Raw genomic sequence first — 21,731 nt, 5'->3', positions numbered from 1 at the left:
TGGATGATCTTTTTTCACGTCCGTGGCTGAGCACATATTTTATCAAGAGGGAAAATGGATTACTTTTTTTACGGAAAAAATGGATGGCCTAGAATATCAGAGTTTTGTAGCGGTCAAGGAAAAAAAGGATTTCTGAAGATGTATACTATCCAAGAGAATTTGGAACTGGGTAGATCCAAATTTTCTGTCCGCTTAGGCAACGCACATTGCGTCACCATCATCACCACCGCGACCATGCAAGCGGCAACACGATCCCCCCATAGATTCGCGCCGGTCACCGGCCTCGACGGCCGTGGGGCACAGCCGTGGACTAGCCCTCGCCACGCCTCGCCGAGGCTCGTCATGACCCATGAGCCGCGCCGTGCCCCGTTCCATTCCATTGCGATCCATCCTTCGCTTGCAAGGCAAGGGAGGGAGAGGATGCCCTGCCCGCCCTCGCCGCTCGCCAATCGGAGCCGAGCGCACCGGCACCGGCACCAGGCCACTCGCGAAAAGAAGAGAAAGAGCCGTGCGTCCACGCCGCGGCGGTGGGCGCCGGCGTGGGGCAGGGCCGTGGCGCTTTCCACCCTTTCCCCCACCCCTCGCCTGTAACGGTCTCCGCCGCGCGTTAGTTTTCACGAGCGTGTCGGTGGGGCGGGCAGGTAGGCAGCACAGGTACAACAGGCTCTCGCCGTCTCGCGGCAGGCAGCACAGTGGGGAGCAGATGGGGATTTCGGGCTCTCTTTTTTTTCCCTCTTTGCGTGCGCGTGGATTTCTTGGTGTGACGAGGAGACCCGCCCGCGCGTGCGGAGAGGGTTTGAGGGCTGCGGGCGGGCAGGCAGGCAGAGTGGCAGGCCGTCTCTTTTGTTTCCTGCGCGCTGCTGAATTTCAACGTGGCGTCCGTTTTCTTCACAAGCTTTGATGAGGATGATGAGTGCGATGATGCTTGCTTGTTTTTTTTTGAAAAAAAGAATGATGCTTGCTTGCTTGTTATGCAATGCAGCGAGAAGGGCACAAGTCACAAGCCAAAGGGCAAACGGGCTTGAGTACGTGACCACTGACCGGGTCATTGAAGTCTTGAAGAGCTTTATTGGATGTTGCAAATTGCAACACGCTGTTGGTATGAAGAAAACAGAGGATCATGGGCGACTAGACTGCGCAGCAACTTAGTAGGACCCATGGAAATTTGGTTTAGCGTCCGGAGATTGACGGGGGAATATGGATTTTCTTCATTCCTCTCAAGATAAGCACGAGAGGAGTCATTAGTCAGGCCCAGCTAGCGCATGATGGAGCCAGGGAGAATAGCATGAATTGCCTACGACTAGAGCCGTGCCCCCGAGTGATCATCTTTTGTAGCCCGTAGACGTGCTCGAGAGTGAGGCTGTGCGGTAATAAACAGTTGGTGATGAATCATGAACCCCTCGGCTCTATGCTACTACTAGACAGCCCTCCAGCATCCATGTTGATGTACGGGGGCTGTGTTCGTTTCCTAGGTTCTAAAGTTTAGAGGTGTCACGTTAAAGAGAAGCTTATCATTTAGAAGTATTAAATAAAGTCTAATTACAAAACTAATTACAGAACCCCAGGGCTAATTCGCGAGACGAATCTAATGAGGTATATTAATCCATAACTAGCGGATGATTACTGTAGCATCACTGTGGCAAATTATGGATTAATTAGGCTCATTAAATTTGTTTCGCGAATTAGCACCCATCTGTGCAAAAAGTTTTACAAACAGATTTTATTTAATACTTCTAAATAGTAAGATTCTCTTTGATGTGACGGGTCTAAACTTTAGAGGGGAGGAAACGAACACACACAGAATTGCAATGCGAAAAGGTAGAAAGAAAGAAGAACAAAGGAAAAACACTGGGCGCGCAGGCAGGCATGTACACGGCAAAACTCTCCATGATCCAAACATTCTCCGAGAATAAAAGGAAGAGGTTTGTTTGGTGACGGAAAATGGAATAGAAGCAAAGGCCAACCTGCAAACAGAACTTTGCCCGGCTTTCATAAGTTGAAATCGATGTATTTCTTCTCCCCCATTAACTCGCCTGGCAATGATTGATGGCCTCAGCCTGGCAATGATTGGGTAACGATGCGCGCAAGCAGAGCGCCGCGTCCCTTCAACGGATCAAGAGCTGCAGGCCTGCAGGGTGGGTGGGCCCCTCATGGACGGAACGACGACGCGGACATCCGAGCAAAGGCACGTCAACAAGAACGTAGTGTCCCACTATCTCTGAAGAATTCATCCCATGGACAGCAGTGCACGGGCGATCAGATCACCAGACGCGCACGACGTTTGCCGACGACGAAACCCCGCCAAACACGACAGCTGATCCCGACCTAGCGACCTGTTCTCGGTGCTGCGGCAGAGGATTAGAAAAGGCCCGGCTTCATGGGGGCGACACGCCACGCACACGCTCGTCTAGTCGTCTGCACTGCACGCGCGAGCCGACGCCGATCGATGAGGGCGCCAGTGGATCGGCACCAGCAGAAAGCGATGGAAGAGGAGGGCCTGACAGGCACAGCACATCGTCGCGTGGATCCGCGTTGTGGGGGAGGAGGCTATCCTGACAAGGGTTACGCGACAAGCCTCCCCGTCAGTGGCGTACCCGTCTGCTGCCCAAAGGAGGGGCACCGCGCACCGGCTTGATTGGCAGTGGAAGGACTCCAGCGAACGTCGGGGCGCTGATCCAAAGGGAATCAAAGAACGTTTAGGAATTAGGATGGCCGGGGCACGGGCAGGCAAGAAATGCGCGCTGCCAATGGCGTACAAGAGGCAGGTGCGTGGCCGGTATGGTTGATAGCGACGTGATGTACATCGGAGTCGGAGGGCAGCTCCCAGTTTCCAAGCACTAATCTTCACCGCGGGAAGATCAGCAGCCGCAATCCGCAGCGCAGGGGCCAACTGGCCAAGCAGTATGTTGGGCCGGGATCGGCGAGATCCTATTCTATCTTCAACCTCCGCCTATCAGTTCGCTGAGGGCAACCCAAAACCTATCCTCTCCTAGCGAGGAATAGGTGTGCATATTTATTTACGTGTCCGGATAGTTGGGGTAACCATCCACTCAGCCGCCACAATAGGATACAGTCCAATCAATTGGTGAGACGAAACATGCAAACCAAAACACACGGTCGTCAATTTAGCCTACCTACTACTACTCTGGACTCAGAACTGCCGCCTAGGCATGTAGCATCAGCATAGAAATGCCAGTGGGGGTATCACTGTACGTGCAAGCAAAGTACTAACGCACAAACAACAGATACGCCTACCCAGTCATTTCTTCCAACCAACCAGATCTCGAACAGCTTACACACGAGGCCAAATTGCCGGTTTAGCGCGTAAGAATAAACACAAGGTGAACAGAGCTTGAAATAAGGAATCATTTAAACATATACGGAACAAGTCAGTAGCAGTCATAATACAAATTTCCTCGGCACTAAGTAATGGCCAAAGCACAGTTCATGAGGATAAGGAAACTCCATGACCAACAGGGCAAACGCAGCTAATGCAGACAAATCTTCAATTGCTTTGTGCGCCTGCAAAGTCAGAAAGACATGTTAAATTCTCTGCATACAGAAGAAAGGAGCCAGAACAGAAGGTATGCATAATCAGAGGTCGCACTATCACTAAACAAGGCAATGATGACTGTATATTTTGTGCCTCTCCTCGCCTGAGATAGCAGACTACCAAGGAAAATGTGGCACTGAACAGTGACCAAGAATGAATATTGGATTGCCTAACATCCAATCAAAGTACATCTAAAACCCCACCAGCTCTTATTTAACATCATCTTAACATTAACATGATAAATATGTGATAAGAGCTGAACAAGCTATGCTGAATATGCATTTCAATTTTCAACGATGGATATTATGAACTCTTACATGGAAGCAAGAGCATGGCTACATTAGTTCTTCCCATCTTCTGGTTTGTCTGACTTGTCCTTGTCTTCTTCCTTCTTCTCCTGTTGCCCAAAAAAAAAATCAAAAAAGAAATCATCAGCTTCGCACATACATTTTCCCAAGAGAACAACCTAGCCATGATTCCTTACATTACATGATCTCATATAAGATTCAATTATTTAAAGAGGGAACATGGTAGCATCACTGTACTGGCAGACCTTCTAGTGAAAGGAAAACATATGAGAACATACCTCTCCCTGGCCGTGCAATGATGCCAGCAAATCTTTAACAGATGGATCGTTGGGATCAACACCAGGAAGCTGTTATTTTACACAAAAAAGGACCGATAATAAGTGACTGAAATGAAACTAAAGTTGTATCTGTATATTATTAGTGGTTCAAAAGAATACGTACCGAGTTAAGGATAGATGTAACAAATGATCTGTCTTCAAACACCTTACTCATATCAGAGTCACTGGACATGTTAGCATCCTGGACAGACATTTGAAGAGCTGCATATAAACAATCAGAATACACATCAGAACATGGGAACATTAGAACATGTGGACAATAGAAGAAAAATGGTTGTCTAATAATAGGTATCAAACAAGGTAGTGAAACAGAGAAAAATCAATAAGTTATGTGTCGAGTTATTTGAAGATATGGCGTTGAATGATACAAGATTTGCTAAAGTATAACCTGAGAGCTAACATATTGCAAAGTACAGGTTTCCTTAATGAATTTATTGTTTTAACAGGATTGGTATTAGGAGCGATTAGGTAGGCAGGGTGCACATTAAAACTTTAAAAGGATAGTTATGAAATGAACCAACAAAGGGAAAAATAGATTGGTTCCATAAAAAGAGGCAGATGCTGAGGGGGAAAACATCTATTATGAAGATGACATGCGGGGACAGGAAACATATCACCAAATCGGCCAGATGGTCGCTTTTCCAGCTTGGTCATTTTTGCTGACCACTAGTCAACACTACCCACAACAAAAATGTTTAAATTAATGCTAAGACAAATAGCTACTCAAGATTGGTTGTTTATATGTTTCCTACTAGAGCAAAAGGCATAAACAGAAGTTTTTATGTGAACACTAGAGCAAGTAGTAATTTTCCACTACCAAAATGAATTGATTGAATAGATACCATATTAACTAGCCCTGTAGTCTTGTAGAGACTGCAAACAATATGAGAAAGTAGAGAAACACACACCCAGTGCCAAATCAGGGTCAACTGCACCAGCTTCTGCCATAGCAGCATCAGCCACAGCTGCAGATCCTGAAGCACCACCCTCCATCGACATTGCAAGTGCCTGTTGTAGTAGATCATCATCATCCTGCGATCACAATTATGTTAGCCACCTGATGTCCATATGGACAAAATTAACTACCTTTATAAATAAATATCCAAACAATAGAAAAGGAAGTTACAGAGTCAGGCATTTTATTTGAAAAAGGTCCTTGACACTTACGACCTTTGCTATCAAACAATGGTACAGAGGACAAGCTATACTGACTATACTCAAAGTAGTCAAACAGATTGTACAAATTAAGCAAAAATTGTGACAGGAAAGAAAGTTAAAGCAAGGCAGATAAATTGTGGCAGAATCATCAACAAAAAAGTACCATAGTGATGGTTACTGACAACTGATTTTAGTGATCAATCGATCAAAAAGCAGTGGCTCAATTTATTTGCTCAGAAGCAAGTTGCAAGTCAGAATTCATATGCAGAGCCCCCAAAACTTAACAAATATCTGCCCAAGTAGGTATATCTATAGAAGTCGAGAAAAGATGCACCTCCGGCGGCTAATATAATATGTGCAGTAGTCGTCGTCTGACCAATCGGCTCGGACACCAGACCGCTTGTGCCCGCCCATTCTGTCTCGCACTAAATGGAATGGCTCTCTTAGTTACGCTGTGCCCCGACCCGAGTCCCCACGTCCGCTTTTATCCGCCCGCAACCCGGCCAACACAACATTAGGGCCGTCCCCCCCCCCCCCCACCCCCAATTCTATGCTGACCCGGGCCGGGGCTCGCTTTTTGGGAATCAACCGATCGCCAAACAGCGAGCATTGATCCGCGTCCACCGGCAAAGAGTCGGTAGCAGCTTTCAGATCTTTTGAGCCGGTAGAATTAGTGTGTTAATCAACCCAGTATTTTCCATATTTTTCTTTGTTCAACAAGAACAAAAACTGATTGCCGCATAGTTGTCAATCAAGAAAAAAAAAGGAGGGCGCAAGTATCAAGATAATTCATTGTTAATTAATGCATCAGTAGCATATAAAGGGCTGCCTATAAGGTTTGAACCTGCGCTGCTACTGGGTGAGCCTTCGCAAATAATCACTGGTGGATCATCAACTAAGTTTTAAATGTAATCTAGACTCTAGAGCACATGGAAGCAAATGCGTTATCGATTTCAAAATTCACAGAAAAGTGCTCATGACAGTACATAGAACAATCAAAACTTGAAACATGAAATAAACCTTTTCGAAAATTGCACAAACATTTAGAGCGTGGGTCAGGTCATTGTTAGTGATAATACCTTTGGCTGTTCCTTTTTGTCATCAGCAGCAGCATTTGAGGCAGGTTCTGCTTCAGCCATAACAGAATCGCTGTTTGAGCTTGAGGCATGGTCCTTGTTTTCAGTATTTGAAGTATCCTCAGCAGCCTTTTTCGCAATAGCCTCTTGCCTTGCTCGCTCTTCTTCCATAGATAACCGCAGGGCAAGTGCCAATTCTGGATCTACATTTGGGTCCACACCAAATTCAAATCCAGATGCTCCAGTAGCTGCAGCAGCTGCTGCTGAAGCAGCGAAACCGCTTCCACCTTCTTCCCCTGTAAATATAGGAGTGCTGGGAAAGATAGAAAAATAAGGTCATCAACAGATATGCAGCATCGGAAAACAAAGATCCCAGTAACATGGCACACAATTACCTTAAAAGGACATCAGAGAGGGCATTTTCACCAGGAGGAACATGAACAATGTGACTGCTATCACTGCTGTTGACAGCAGCAATCAACGCTTCCAGTTTCTCAGGCTTTTCATCATCAGATTCACCAAAGTCAACAATGTCAAGAGCAACATTGTTCTTTTTCAGCTTCTTTCCAATCGTCTCCAAAACTTTTTTGTCGTATTTCACAGGACTGATAGATACGACAAATAACATTAAGCACAATTCAAACAAAATAATAATAATTGTTGTACAAGTTATGCCATCTCCGAATACCTTCCAATAAAAGCTATGATCCTCTGCTGCTGCCTCTTGTTCTGGCGATGCTTTAGCGCCAGCTGAGCAACCTGGATGGCCGCAGCCAAGTTTGCCTCAGCACCAACTTCCAACCCTACACCAGTACATTGTTGGGAATCAATTTGTCACAAAACTACAAGTACCATGATTAAGAAATTATGGGACAGATTAAGCAGTTACACTGAATCCCTAAACTAATTCGCACAATTCTCCTTTGGTACCACGAAAAGACACAGTAATAAAGCAGGTTTTCGGATCGATGTGAGCTTACCGTGCATACAGGCGAGGATCTTCCCGAGGTCACTGGTGGGAGTGACAAGCACGCGGACGCCCTTGCCGGCCATCGTCATGACGCCTACCGTGTTCTCCGGGTTCGACTGCACCCACCCAACACAGAGAAGGAATCAGATCCAGAATCCCAGAAACCCTAACCCACACGAAACTGCGAAAATCCGATCGATCGGATCGGAGGACGGGGCGAGACGGGGGGAAGGGGCGTGGCGTGGCGGTTGGTACCTGAGTCTTGGCGCCGCAGATGAGGTTGACCGCATCAGCCTGCGCCTGGAACCGCGACGGCGCGTAGTCGCCGTTCCGCATCCACTCCGAGTTGTCTATGCAGATCATAGTCGCCTTCAGGGGAAAACCAAGCCCAGGGGAGGAGATTAGTTCAAGATCGGAGTTCGCCAAGAGAGAAACGGCGGCCGGGCGCACGGCATACCTCGAGCACCATGGCGTCGCCGCTGGGGGGTGTCGCCGCCGCACTGACGGGAGGGTTTGGGCTGGTTTGCGGAGCAAGATAGAAACGAGGAGAAGCCTCGGGTGCCTGCGTCCTTATTTGGAACCCGAGGCTACGGATGCAGACGGGCCCGACTCCGAACCCAACACTAGCCGAGCCCGACTGGTATGCGGTAGCGGTGTACTGGCCGTCGGATCGCGGATTTGGTTGTTCGGGTCTTCGAGATGAACCAGCAATGAAAAACTATCCTCTGATCACAGTTCACAAATGACTTTTTATTCAAAATAATAATTTATAAAATACATTTTATCACAACACATTTATAAAACATAGCAAAGATATTGTTTTCTATCAAACTCGACATGTGAAAATAATATGTGTGCTATATCTTGGTGGTCTTCCGTAGATCGAGCATCATACACATAGGTACATGGACATTTATTCCAAATTCTAGATCGAGTATGATGTAAATATTCTCCTTTTTCATATTTGATATACACTATCTTTAAAATTTATTTGAATCGGATGCCTTCATGTTTGGCATGTTGTATTCTAACCATGAATTCAATAAGACAAAGCAAAGTCTAAGAAAAGGTTTAGACCCTGTTTGGATCCTTAGAATTAAATTCCATTCTAATAATCATAATTTAGACATAAATTAATTAAGTTTGTATGTGGAATATATTTGTATATTATTGTTGACCATATAGCAGAGATACTTATTTACTGCACTTCTGCTATAGGAAAGCGAGTCGAAGAGTGTGATATAAGTTGTACACTAGAAATATAACATGACTAGATTCATGCCCGTGCGTTGCTACGGGAGGAAAATAATCTACTGCAGCACAAAAGGATATCCCAAAATATTAAAAATTATATAACCACATTATATAAAATATACCACAAATAGTTCATTCAAATTATATCATAAAAGGAGATAATTAACAAAAAACTTAGACACGGATCCGTGATTAACGCAACCTATTTTATATCTTTTTCTGTGATTCGCCTAAGATAGTGTCTGACGTCAGCAGAAAGTAGTTTTCGAGTATGTATTTGCCTCGTGTGCCAACATATCAATTTGTGTCTTGGACCAAACCGTTGTGCTATACCGAACAGCTTGGATACTGATTCACCCAACGTACAAGCAATTTTTATTAAAAAATACGGAAGATAGTGATCACGAAATTATTTAATCATCAACCGATTATTACAAACCAAATATAACTAACAATCCAAAAATTAGACGATAACATTGAGCTAGATAAATCTTGTGCGTGCGTTATTGTAACATTCAGGTAATTAGAGATATAGATACTAGGTAATAGTGTGATATATGTATGCATGCTATGGTGTGTATAAGTTGTAAAGAGAGCTAGGGGTATATTTGTAATTCATGAATTATATAAGTACTTGAGTGTAATTGGGTAAAAGTACTCTTAAGTGGTAAACCTAAATGATTATAGAGAAGAAAAGTGCAAAAGTTAAGTAAAACCTAAGAAAAATAGACTTTTGTTGAAAACTAAGGACCTATGTGTAATTAACACAAAGGTATAAGGGTTTACATGTAAAATGGTTGAAAGATAAAAGTAAAACTCAGTTTTACTTAAGGGCTAAAGTGTAAAAAGGCTAGTCATGATTACACTGCAGGCAATCTTGCAAAAAGACCCTAAACATTAAAGCATTTGGTTGTATTATAACAAAAAGTTTATAATTTGAGTTGTGTTCAAAAGTTTAAAATAAAACTGTATCCTTTGAGATTTTGAGCTTGAACCCTAAAGCATTATTGTAGGGTTTGAAGTTCTCTACAACTTTGCTTTAGATATTTTTCTCACTAGGATTTTGTATCAATGGAAAATCTTTCTTTACAGAGGAGTCCCTGGAAGTTTTTCAATTTGCAAATGGGTCCTTCTAACTCCTGCCTGCTTCTTCTTCCTCTGTCATCCTCGCTTCCCCTCTGCTCTGCTTCTGCCCCTGCCGCTCACCGCCGGCACAACACCCCGAGCGCCACCTCCTGCTGAGTTTTCTTCCACGCGTCGCTCCACAGTCCTGCAGCCGCTCCTAATCCCCTGTGCTGGCCTTCCTACCGAATGCCACGACGTTCTGGCACTGCCAGCACCGCCTGAACGCCGGCCTCCCTCTGTTCGCCGCCCCGCCGCGTGGAGGAAGCATTGAAGCCCCCGAGCTCTATCTTGTGGGCGCATCAGTACCGCTAGAATCCCCTCGACTCATTCCTGCCATTAGCTCGCCATTTCCTCGCCCCTGGACCCCGGAACGCCGTCGCCATTTCTCCTGTAACCCCGGCGAGCTCGACGCCGCCGTGGACCCATCCCTACAGCCCTCCTCCGCCCAAACCAACCCTACTAGAAGCTCTCCCTTGGTTCCCTGAAGCTACTAGACCCGGCCCTCGCCGCCCAGCTTGCCCGGAGCGCCGCCATCGAGGTCGTTCCCGCCGCCGGCTGTCGGCTCCACACGGGTAGACCGCTACAAAACCCTAGAAGCCCAATCAAGCACCTCCCAAGGTAGCCCCCGACCTCCTCTAGCTAATCCCCCTCTCTTCCCTCACCACCGTGACCCGAACTCACCGGATTTGGCCGGTCAAATGCCGCCTCTCCTCTCTGACCACGGCCAGGGGCTCCATTGGAGAAGACAAGGAAATTTCAGGGGGTTTTATGCTAAATCTAGGGACTATTCTGTAAAGCTTGTTTGAGTTTTTCTTATTTCCTGCTGTGAACTTTAAAAATGCATAGAAAATAGTAGAAACATCAGAAAAATACCAAACTTATTGGGTTAGAATCCTTGTGATGAATTCTACAACTTTTATTTCATAACCATGCTATGAAAGTGCATAGTTTGTTCTGTATTTTAAATACAAGTAAAAGGATGCTTTAATTGAATCTTATGATCTATAGCCTTGCTGCTGTTGGTCTTTGGAGCATGTGTTGCATGTGGTGTAAGAACTTTGTGTAAGTTTTTGAGGCTTAGATCAACCCTCTAGTTAGAACATTTTGCTACCTTTGTTATATGTTCATGAAAGCTTCACAAATTAATTTCAAAAGCATCTTTGCATATTTAGGGATGAAATTTCTAACATAACTTGATCTTTATAAGTATGATCCATCATAAAAATTTGAGGATTAGAAACCTAATATAACTTGAGTTATAAATTTCAAGCTTAAATTCAAAGGTAATTCATAAATAATAATTATTATGCATGAAAAATTATAAAACTTTTCTGGAATACCAATCTTGAGTAGTTCATGATGTCCTTAAATTTTGAACCCTAGTTTCAGTGTAAAACTCCAGTTATAATTGCATCTTGAAATCTCAATTTTGATCTTATTTAATTTTGTGGCTTAGTTCCTTTTAGAATAAAATTTCCAATAAAACTGCAGTAAATGTATCTAATATCAATCTATGCTCAGTAATTTTTGTAGCTTCTGTTTTAAAGTATCTTGCTCTGTAAAATTCATTCAAGTTATCTATGCAGTTTACTTAAGTTAACTGTTGTGATTTATTTATTGCACTAAATATTCTGAAAATATTTTAGGATACTGTTGTTTAATAGTATAACCTGTTATTAGATTTCCAACCAAAGATTTGGTGTCAAACAAATTGGACATAGTTTAATTAGTCCATAATGTAATAGTAACATAAAGTTTCATATAAATAATTAATATAACAAATAACTAAAGTTATTTAATATAATTATTAGAAACACACCCCAACCTGTTATCCTATGCCACTAGTTAGATAATTAGTGTAATCAACCCTGATGTTTAATGGGTTTAGATAAAACAAGTAATACTCAATAAATGACTGCCCAGTGCAGAGTAGTTAGGTTATTTGTCGGAATGAAATATTCTTTCATTTGGATTGCAACTTTATTGTGAATTAAATTAAAAGTATATGCATTCCATAATTTATACTTTTGCACGTCATGTAGACTCGACCACTCTCGCCGACGGAGATTACCAGCTAATCCCAGAACCAGAAGGAGTTTGTTCTGAAGACCCCGGGAACCTCGTCGCAGAATTCTCTGAAGCCACGAACCAAGGTTCGGAAGATATTAACTTGACTGACCCTTCCATAATTTATATTTTTGCACGTCATGTAGACTCGACCACTCTCGCCGACGGAGATTACCAGCTAATCCCAGAACCAGAAGGAGTTTGTTCTGAAGACCCCGGGAACCTCGTCGCAGAATTCTCTGAAGCCACGAACCAAGGTTCGGAAGATATTAACTTGACTGACCCCAGCCCCACCAGCGAAGGCAAGCCCCGGACATAACCCCTACTTTATTTATACTGCAAACTATACTATTTATATATATATCTTTATGCATTAAGTTCTTAGGGATTATTTGGAAACCTTAGTTGCATAATTCCAGGAACCGATGTATTGAATACTAGAATTTGAGTCCGAATAGCTGCTCTGCTTATAGGACCGGTAGAAGTCGGGTGATTTCCTGTCACTCGCGCGATATAGGGATTGTAATGTTTACTTTCCTGTATTCACTATAAGGATGACGGACGGGAATTTTGTGGAGTATCATGTTTGAGATGATACCCCGTCTGTGTTGTTGAACTGGATAAGGCCGCAGTGTGTGGTAGCGGTGGTTAAGCGTTTGAAAGTACTAGCCACATGCCGTGAAATATGGTAAGCGGTAAGCCTAGTAGCCAATCGGCCCGAGGAGTGGACATACCCCCCACCACATGTATTTGCTTCTTTTGGTTACTTGGTTCGACGTGTAGGAATACGTGTTGCTAGGCAACCAGGAGTACGGGTTTTGTAGTCGCGCTACAGATGTACGTCCTGCACTTTGGAAATGCGTATGGTCCTGCAGTCGCTTGTTGTGGATCTGATCCACGAGTCGGAATGAAAGGTAAACGGTTGCTTCGGAACGACCCTTTGGTGTTCCAAGCGTGTGTGTTAGGTTTACCCTTGCAAGGTTGAATTTGATTCAGAATCGTCCGCTTCTCACGATGGTTGAGACTGATTGATCCCTTTACCACATAGAGTAACAAGAGCAACTATGTGATTATCAAAGATGATGTTTGATTAAAGATTCTACCATATTTGAGTAGTTATAGGTACTTAGCTAGAATAGTTGATCAACTAGAACCTGAAAACTAAAAGTTGAAATTAAGAATCTACTCTTTGTTGCTTTTCAGCTGAAAACCCTACCCAAAATCTGAAAAGCCTGCATAAGTCTAGATACATGGCTAAGTATACTATAACCGGGTAAGTCTTGCTGAGTATTAGTATACTCGGTCTTGCTTTTGTTGATCTACTTCAGGTAATCCCCCTGATGAGCCAGCATTCATTACACCGTGGCCCTACCCTTTGCCTGATGGTTGGTCCGTGGAGTGGGATCCGTCCCCGGCCAACACAGATTCTGCCGAGTGAGATCATGGTAGGGCTAGCATGATATCTGTAATAACGACATGTACAATATTTACGCTTTTAAACTCCGCTGCTTTGTCTTAAAACTAAAACTCGTTTTGTAATAATCTCCCTTCACTGGGAACTGATGATGCTTTGTGTACTTTTGTAATATATCTGCCTGTGATGTAAAATGTAATGGCATTTATATCTCTGGACTCACCTTTGTGTGAGGTACCTTGTTGGATCCTGCGTTCGGTGGTTTATCGGGACGTTACCCGATAGGCCAATAGGATTATACCGTTTGAAGCACGAGGTAGCCCTCCAGAGAGGACTCACGTACTTGAGCCGGTATAATTCAGGTTGGTTCTGCCACAGTTATGACATGTCCATTCTCTCCATCAAGACCTCACGTGCAAGTTGCCGTATTTCATGGCATTGAATGCGTAGCCGGCTGCGTAAACCTACAGTTGACATAATGGATGTGAGTGCAAAACGAAGTAGACCAACTATATTGATTTTTCAAAAATATCAACTTTTTACCTTCAAACACGTACGTTTCAGAGCAATACGTAGAGAACACAATCTGGCTATAGTCAGTAGTAGTAACTTCATCTAACATGTAAGGAAAATAAAATAATTTAATGCAAGTATATTGTACCATCTTTGAAAATAATAATATGGAGTGATAATTTTTTACCTGCTATCTGATTGACTTTGACATAGAGAGCAGATAAAGTACGTAACCTAGATGCAGCTAGACGCCATTCCCAAATGTTTTGAAGGAGATGACGATCCTTCACGTGGATGAAGATGAAATTTCTTCTGCCAATTGAAGAAGTATTTTTGATCGACAAGTGGAGGAAATCAAATTGTACAATAATTTATGTACGCTTCTTAGCCCAGCTGAGCGTGGGAGAGGGCTTAGGGATGCGGCGGTGGCCCCTGCACCGCAGAGCATGGGTGGGGGGGGGGACGCTAGGGTTGGGTTGGTGTAGAGCTGGGGCTAGGGTCTGGGTGAGGGCGAGGGCAAGGGACTGCGAGGGGACGGCGAGTAGGCGCGAGGGCTCGACGATATGGGGCGAGCGCCGGCTGGGCGTCACGGGCTGCAGCGGCCTGAGGGGGAGCGAGGGGGAGGCTTTAGCGATGGGAGGGGCAGGGGTGCAGTGCAAATTCAAACGGACGCTCGAGATTTGCCCGAGTCTGGATGATGTGGGAAGCGACGTAGGTCGCACCAGGCGGTAGACAAACGAAAAAAATATCACCCTTAATCTCTTTTTAGTAGTAGAGAAGGATGTATAGAATCAGTTTCTATTGCCCACTCCCATAAATTTAAAATAAGTTTATATATATACTTTGGAAAGTTGTGGAATGTCATATTTCAAGACAAATAGTCTACTCTATTAAGTAAATTCCAATTTCTTAAAATGAAGGGATCCAAACGGGATCTTAGGGATTTGTCAAAACTCTATAAAAAAATTGGTCAAATCATATGTAAAAACAAATGGCATCTCTAGTACTCCCGCCATATTGGGTGACCATGCATTCCCATTTGCAAATGTAGAAGGTATACAAAAATTCCAACAAAATTATGGATGGATAGAGAATGTGATCGTCTATATTCATGCAAAAGTCAAAATTTCACAAAAACAATCGTGTAAACATAACAAAATATAAATCATTTCGAGTTCACCTTTGCATGAAACATGGATTATTACATTCTCAATCCATAAGCGATTTTGTTGGGAATTTCCATTGCAACCGTCCAATTAAAGAACCGGACCCCTGAGGCCTCTGTATTGCTCCTGGATAGGCATGGTGATGAGTACTTTTCGACGGCAAGTGGGGTGATCATGCATGCACGGCTCGAGAGGACAAAGAAACAATTCGTTTGCTTCCTGTTTGCGGCACCATGCCACCATGCAAGGAAGAACAGTATCATTGTCCCATATTCATTTAAACGTCCTCCACGAATTTATCATGTACAAAATTGAACTTATCACGCAATTGCTTGGCACAACCACACATTACAGTGCCCATTGACTAGCGACGGCGACATGGCTCTCTTTTTTTGGCAGTTGGCACTGAACTGTTCTCAAAGGACCTTTCTTCGTTAACAAGTTAGCATTACCCAACAAGCGCACTCAGCTCAGCTAGAGTGAATTCGGCGAACAAGTACCTTGTGCTGTTGTGCAACACTGCAATTTACCCTGCACCCGATGGCCGCGTCAGGGACCAGCACAAGCCAGAACCACCTGCAAATCATCCCAGCCTCGTCAGCAGATCGGCATGCAGTCTCGAGTCTCCGCGCCGCCCTTCCACCGGCGAGCGGCGAGCACTTTCAGACTTCGCGGTGGCTCCATGGCTGCATCTGCCTAGCTCGGTCCCGGAGCTCGCCGTCCCTACGCCCCGGGAGGGGAACCGTGCCGTGCCGGAGGGGGCACACGAAATCCCCTGACGCCTGACGGCGTCGGCATCTCCCGCTAGCAGCTCCCGGACGAAGAGACTTTTTCGGCGTCGCCCCGCCCAGCCTTACCCGCGGCCCTCGTGGCGATCGTATCCGCCCGAATATGCCCCACCTCCTCCTTTACTCCCCCACACCCACCGCTTCGATCCTGCGCCTCGCCTTCCACTTTGCCTTTTCCCTTCCGCCCTCCCCTGTCCCCCTCCTCCGGCCCAGCCGAGCGAGAAAGCGAAGGGGGAAAAGGGGGCCGCGCCGCGCCGGCTTTCCTTCTCACCACCGCCACCACCACCCCGGAGAAGATGGAGCTGTTCTGCGAGCTGCTGCTCACGGCGGCGGTCACCCTCATCGCCGCCTTCCTGCTCGCCACGCTCTTCGCCGCCAATGATCCGCCGCGCCGGGCCGATCGCGCCGCCGCCGCGATCGCCGAGGAGGTGGTGGAGGAGGAGAGGATCATCGAGGTCGACGAGGTGAGGCGGGGCGAAGGGAGGGCGCTGGCGGAGGCGGAGGGGTGGGTCGAGGTGGAGAAGGCGCCGGCGGTGGCTGTCGAGGAGTTGCAGGAGCTGGAGTGCTTGCCCGAGGAGGAGGAGGTTCCCGTGAAGGCCGCTAGGGAGGTGCGCCTTGGTGCTCGAGTAGGGGAGGTGGAGGAGGGCGGTGACGGCGTGAAGCGGCGCGATTTGATCCCCGCGGCTGCTGTGACGGCGGTGGGTGCTGAGGCGAGCCCGCAGGTATCGGGCGCAGATGAGGCTGTGCCTAGGGAGGTTATCGGTGTGGCGGGGTTGGAGGAAAGGAGCGTACAAGATGTTGAAGTCAAGCAGCATGATCTGGGTGCTGAGGTTGCTCCCATTGAAGTTCTCGAAGCAGGATCGGAGAAGCGTGGAGTAGAAGTTGCTGAGGCGAGCCCGCAGGTTGTTGAAGTCGCGGAAGTCTTTCCCTTGGAAACAGAGGCTGTTCAAGTGGAACAGCACCATCTGGTTGCCGAAGTTACTCCTGCCGAAGATGTTCTTGACGCGGGACTGGCAGGGAAGAGTGTGCAACCTATCCAAGCGAGGCCGGATGAATTGGACTCTGAGGCTGCTCCCGAAGAGATTGAAACAGAGGCCGTTCAAGTGAAACAGCACCATCTGGTTGCCGAAGTTACTCATGCTGAAGATGTTCTTGACGCCGGACTGACAGGGAAGAGTGTGCAACCTATCCAAGCGAGGCCGGATGAATTGGACTCTGAGACTGCTCCTGAAGAGATTCTTGACGTGGCATTAGAGAAGAAGGAAGAGCAAGTAGTTGAAGTGAAGGAGCGTGAATTGCCTGCCGAGGCTGCCGCACAACCAGTTCTCGATGTGCCATTGGCAGAGAAGGAAGAGCTTAAAGATCATCATCCCGATGAAGAAGCTGTCAACGTACGTGAGAAAGTGCAGAACAAGGAGGAAGCTAAATGCGAGGCACATCCAGTTGATCAACAAGAAGAACTGGTTCCCAAAGAGGAGTCGGTGGCAAGGAAAACTGATCATGTGAATGTTAGCCATGAAGGCAGCTCTAGTGATAAAGTGGTCACCGAGGTGCCCGTGGAGGCAGTGACATTGCCAAGGCTGCCTGAGGGACACACTGAATCAGACATGGATTTTGAGGAGTGGGAAGGGATTGAGAGGACTGAAGTGGAGAAGAGGTTTGGTGCAGCTGCAGCATTTGCTGCTAGTGGGGCTGGGGCGGCTGCCCTGTCAAAGCTCGATACTGATGTGCAGCTGCAGCTTCAAGGACTCCTCAAAGTTGCCATTGACGGTCCCTGTTATGACTCTACACAGCCACTTACACTGAGGCCTTCATCTCGCGCAAAATGGTACCCATTCTTCTTCCTGATACCTTGGATACATCTATCAAGGCAGAGCAAGGGTAGCATACTGATACAAGTACAGAAGTACTTTCCAATAGGGAAAAAATAACGTAAACAAAACCTATTGAAAACTAAATCGCTTTGCGGTTCATTGATTCTTGTTGACAAAAGTTGTACATCAGGATATCTGGCACATTTTAAGTAGCAAGATCCTAATAGCAACCAAATTCTTCAATGCTGTAGAGAGATCGTTTGTAGTTAATTTGTTTTTCACTCTGCTTGGAAAGCCAAACAACAACTTTTTCACCAGCTTTAGCATTGTTTGTGGCTTATATGTGGAAGCAGGTTTCTCCGTTTCAGCTATTTGATAAACTGTTATGAACTGCCCATCAGGCACCTCTGCTTATAAGGCTAAAAGCGATGCTAAAGTTGGGGCAGAAATGTCCGAATCAACTTTGAAGTTTTAAGCTTTTGCTATAGTTAGCCAAACCACATTAATAGCAATGGTCTGTTTTCTTGTCCTTGCTGATAAATCATGTTAGTTAAAGTAAACCTGACGTGAAGAAATGTAATGCTTTTTTGGTCTGAAGGACTTGTGCATTTTGGCGTATTATTGACTATTGATTTCATAAGATGTGAGGTTCATGAAAATAGGAAAAGTGCAATGTGCATATATAATTCAACATGATTAGGTTTATGCATCTATGTTTAAGAGATTCGGGTGTCCAGTTGGAATAGGATTTATAGCAACTCTGCGCTACTAGTCTTGGGTTTCCTCTTCTCTTCTTCTTAGTTCCTGATTTTTTTTTCGAGGGCAGTTCCTGAATTTGGGTTTATCAGCTTCTGTAAGCTTCAGAGAAGCATAGAACTCCTTTCAGAAGAGCAAAAGAAGCATATAATGTAGGCGTTATAAGCCTTTCCTCCTTGGTAGCAAAGAGAACATTTCACTTTCCTTCACGAGACAATTTGAATCCACACTTTCCTTCTCAAATTTGATCAGGGGTAGTAGCTGTTTTTAATTTGTATTGATTCTGAGAAGGTAAATGTCTTAACAAGATCAGTGCACGATCCGGCATGGTTTATAGGATAGTGTTTTGAGTTTTTGAAATAAATGAAGAATGAAGGTATGTATCAATAAATAAAATGCAAAAAGATAGAGGTCAAACCCGTAAAGATGGATCTGGTGCAATGATTGAGTGAACTAACAATCCTGGATCAAGTGAATCTTTGTTTCTTGTTTAGTTTAGGCATAATTGGCAGCAAGTAGTCACTGGCCATCCTCTGTTTCATCAAGTTTTGTACCTATTAATCAAAATAAAGCACTGCCCTATAATACTTTGCATATAATTATTCAAGGAAAAGCCTCCCATTTGGCAGTTACCCCTTCAGTCATGTCTTCAGAATGGCATCAACTTTAGAAGCTTGTCTTGCCCATAAATACACTTCTATATTTTATCTTGCAATGGACTGATGATATGCATTCCGTTTCAAGATATGGTGGTTGTTTGATGCTGCCTTTGCTGCACACTGTTCTAGTATTGCAAATACTTCTTGCCACCTGAATTTTACGGGCACTTTACTGTGCCAATTCATTGTGTATGAGAGCACTATATATAGATATGCTTCATCCAGGTAACCATTAAAAGGTAGCATAGTGTTTAGAGGGAAAATAAGAGCATCTTGGTCAAAAGAACTAGTAACTGTTAGTTTGCCTTCAGAGTTCAGAATGAGGTATTGTTGCGATGTGTCACCAAATGAATATTTCTAGCAATTTCTACTATGAACCATCGGACAGGAACAATTAACACAGAAAGATGCAATGATATGTTTTGCACATGCACGCCATTACATCTCTCCTCCTTTTGCCCATGACTTTTTTATGGATCAATTAAATGGGCTACTCAACCAGTCGTATATATCTAACTACCAAAGCTTTCCCTCGGAGTGAGAAGAATAATATGCATGCTATAAAATATGGACTGGTGGCCAGAAGTATTCAATAAAAGCTTCAACGTACCTAACTGATCTACAGTATTTAACAGGACAGATATCTTGCACCTATTTCTGGCAGACTGATGTGTTGCGTATCTCTTTACGTTACGCCTTGGAAGCTGGTCAATGTTCTACTAGTTATATTTTTGTATGCCCATAAGTAATGCTACAATTGACACTTGCAATAATTATATGATGGCCACGTACAGAAATTTTTATTTCCAACAACTCCAGGGAATATAGATACTGCAATGGAGCTAAGGAAAGACACACGAGATGTCCTATAAGAGAAATTTTTATAACCCTTCTATTTTTTTGACATATTTTGTCGGTTGTCATCACTAAGTGTCTGAAAGCTTGAAAGTAAATGGTGAAATTGTAGGCATCGTAGCAATTATCTGACAGGGATGATCTATGCCTACTTTCTTATTCCTGAAGTCACGCGTAAAGAGTAGGGATTCATAAGGATTACTACTAATAACCATTTATTGTTCTCTCAGGGTCGCTTGGCAAAAGTTAGGGAACATGCATCCTGAGATTGCTATGGAGAAATACATGAATCTTTTATCTGAAACAATTCCAGGATGGACGGGGAATGAAACCTCGGTAATTTATTATCATTATCACACATATTTTCTTTCCTTCTCGTTTTGTGTAAACTGGAGAAGAGTGCTTAAAGGTTGACAATTTTTTTATGTTATACTCTAGGACACAAAGAAACATGACTTAACCATGACTGCTACTAGTGTTCAATGGAGCAATCAAGGGTAAGTTATTACTCCCTCCAATCAAAATACATATCTCATTTAGGACAGACATCAACACTTTCTATAAGAACACTGACTGGTATGGATTGATGCTGGTATCAGTATGTTCAAATGAATTTTTCAGTGTCTGTACCAGTTTGTTTTGCTGGTAATATGTACCACTCACAAATGGTAGCTGTGATGTGAACCAGTATGATAATATTTTTAGAACAAGGGCATATACAGAGGTTGGTGCATGACTTTCTGCTGTGGATGAATTTCTTACAGGAATGAAGATAGTACTAGCATAGATGAAGGAACTACCCCTAACCCAGAGAAAGGTATATATCCACATAAATTCAACACTGTGGCATGGTTTTTCTTCCTCCTAGAAAAACGAAAACATATTCAGAATTCATCTACTTTAAGATGCACTGGATCAATGATTGGAACTACTGTTTTCAGTTAATTTTACTATTAGATACTCACTTCGAATTTCGTGCAACCTATGTTTTCTATCTGCCATAACCTGATGTCGATAGCTCTCCTACCATTCATGCAATGTTTCTAGCCTTATGGTAATATTGGTTGCATAGCGTTTTAGTTTAAATTCATCATGGTCTATAGAAAACATCCTAATTCCTAAGTCAATGGATTCGAACTTGTGATCATTTTTTTGTTGGTTTTTGTTTGTCTGCTTCTTTAATCTGTTTTATCACTTTTCCGCAAAAAACAAATGTGTTATCACTTATTCCATTCTGTTATCCCTGTAATTTTTCAGGCCAGAGCTCTGGTATCCCTGCTGCTGAATGAATGCAACGCTCATCAAATATTCTTGCATCAGCGATTCCAGCCCATTGCTGAGATCTCTCATGATGCCTTCCTCATAAGATTAGATTTGTACAGTTGTGGTGGTTGTGCTAATACTAGTGCTATGATGATGTTGGTTCGTGTATATATATGACTGTATATATCTGTAACTGCTGCTGCTGCTGCTGCCGCCGCCGCCGGTATATTTGGCCAGTTGCAGACATGTCATCGGTTGTAGTCAATATTAACGTTACCCCTGGTAACTGGTAACTGGTAACTGGTAACTGGTAATTATATTTGTTACCACGTATTAGTAGTTTGGAACGAAGAATCTAAGCGGTTCAGGTAAAGACTCTTATCTCATTCCGAATTGCTCGGAAGTTTCTGATTTGGAGGTGCAGAGTACTCCGTACTGCTACTATTTTATCCATAGTAACTTTTCACGCTATCTTGATCTGAATGGTTCAGGAATGCTTCAGTTTGTTGAGGGCGACACTGACACCGTGACAAGTGAAAAACGATAAGCGCACGTTACGTGTCGCGGTCACCTCATTCCGCCATTTCCCGGAGCAGAGAATGGACTCGTGAGGCCAGCGGCGTCCCGAGGTTTGGCAGGACGCCTGGATCAGGA

The 21,731-nt window shown here is 44.4% G+C and overlaps 2 protein-coding genes across 2 annotated transcripts; one reads left to right on the top strand and one right to left on the bottom strand.

The window, feature by feature from the left end:
- Positions 1 to 3,331: 3,331 nt before the first annotated feature.
- LOC112873657 (26S proteasome non-ATPase regulatory subunit 4 homolog) lies at positions 3,332 to 8,020 on the bottom strand. Its single transcript, XM_025936671.1, has 11 exons — positions 7,861 to 8,020; positions 7,659 to 7,772; positions 7,414 to 7,519; positions 7,122 to 7,236; positions 6,829 to 7,038; positions 6,437 to 6,746; positions 5,108 to 5,231; positions 4,303 to 4,400; positions 4,140 to 4,208; positions 3,871 to 3,950; positions 3,332 to 3,522 (listed from the first exon to the last, which is right to left on the bottom strand). The coding sequence occupies exons 1-10, from the start codon at positions 7,870 to 7,872 to the stop codon at positions 3,894 to 3,896; spliced, it is 1,215 nt and encodes a 404-aa protein (XP_025792456.1). The 5' UTR covers positions 7,873 to 8,020; the 3' UTR covers positions 3,332 to 3,522; positions 3,871 to 3,893.
- A 7,851-nt stretch (positions 8,021 to 15,871) lies between these two features.
- On the top strand, positions 15,872 to 21,470 carry LOC112873652 (acyl-CoA-binding domain-containing protein 5-like). Its single transcript, XM_025936666.1, has 5 exons — positions 15,872 to 17,558; positions 20,045 to 20,150; positions 20,253 to 20,311; positions 20,579 to 20,631; positions 21,072 to 21,470. Exons 1-5 carry the CDS (start codon positions 16,027 to 16,029, stop codon positions 21,101 to 21,103), a joined length of 1,782 nt encoding a protein of 593 aa, XP_025792451.1. The 5' UTR covers positions 15,872 to 16,026; the 3' UTR covers positions 21,104 to 21,470.
- Positions 21,471 to 21,731: the final 261 nt, after the last annotated feature.

This window comes from Panicum hallii, chromosome 9, assembly GCF_002211085.1.
Source record: "Panicum hallii strain FIL2 chromosome 9, PHallii_v3.1, whole genome shotgun sequence".
Lineage (NCBI taxonomy): Eukaryota > Viridiplantae > Streptophyta > Magnoliopsida > Poales > Poaceae > Panicum > Panicum hallii.
This window is presented reverse-complemented; position numbering and strand designations above follow the sequence as displayed.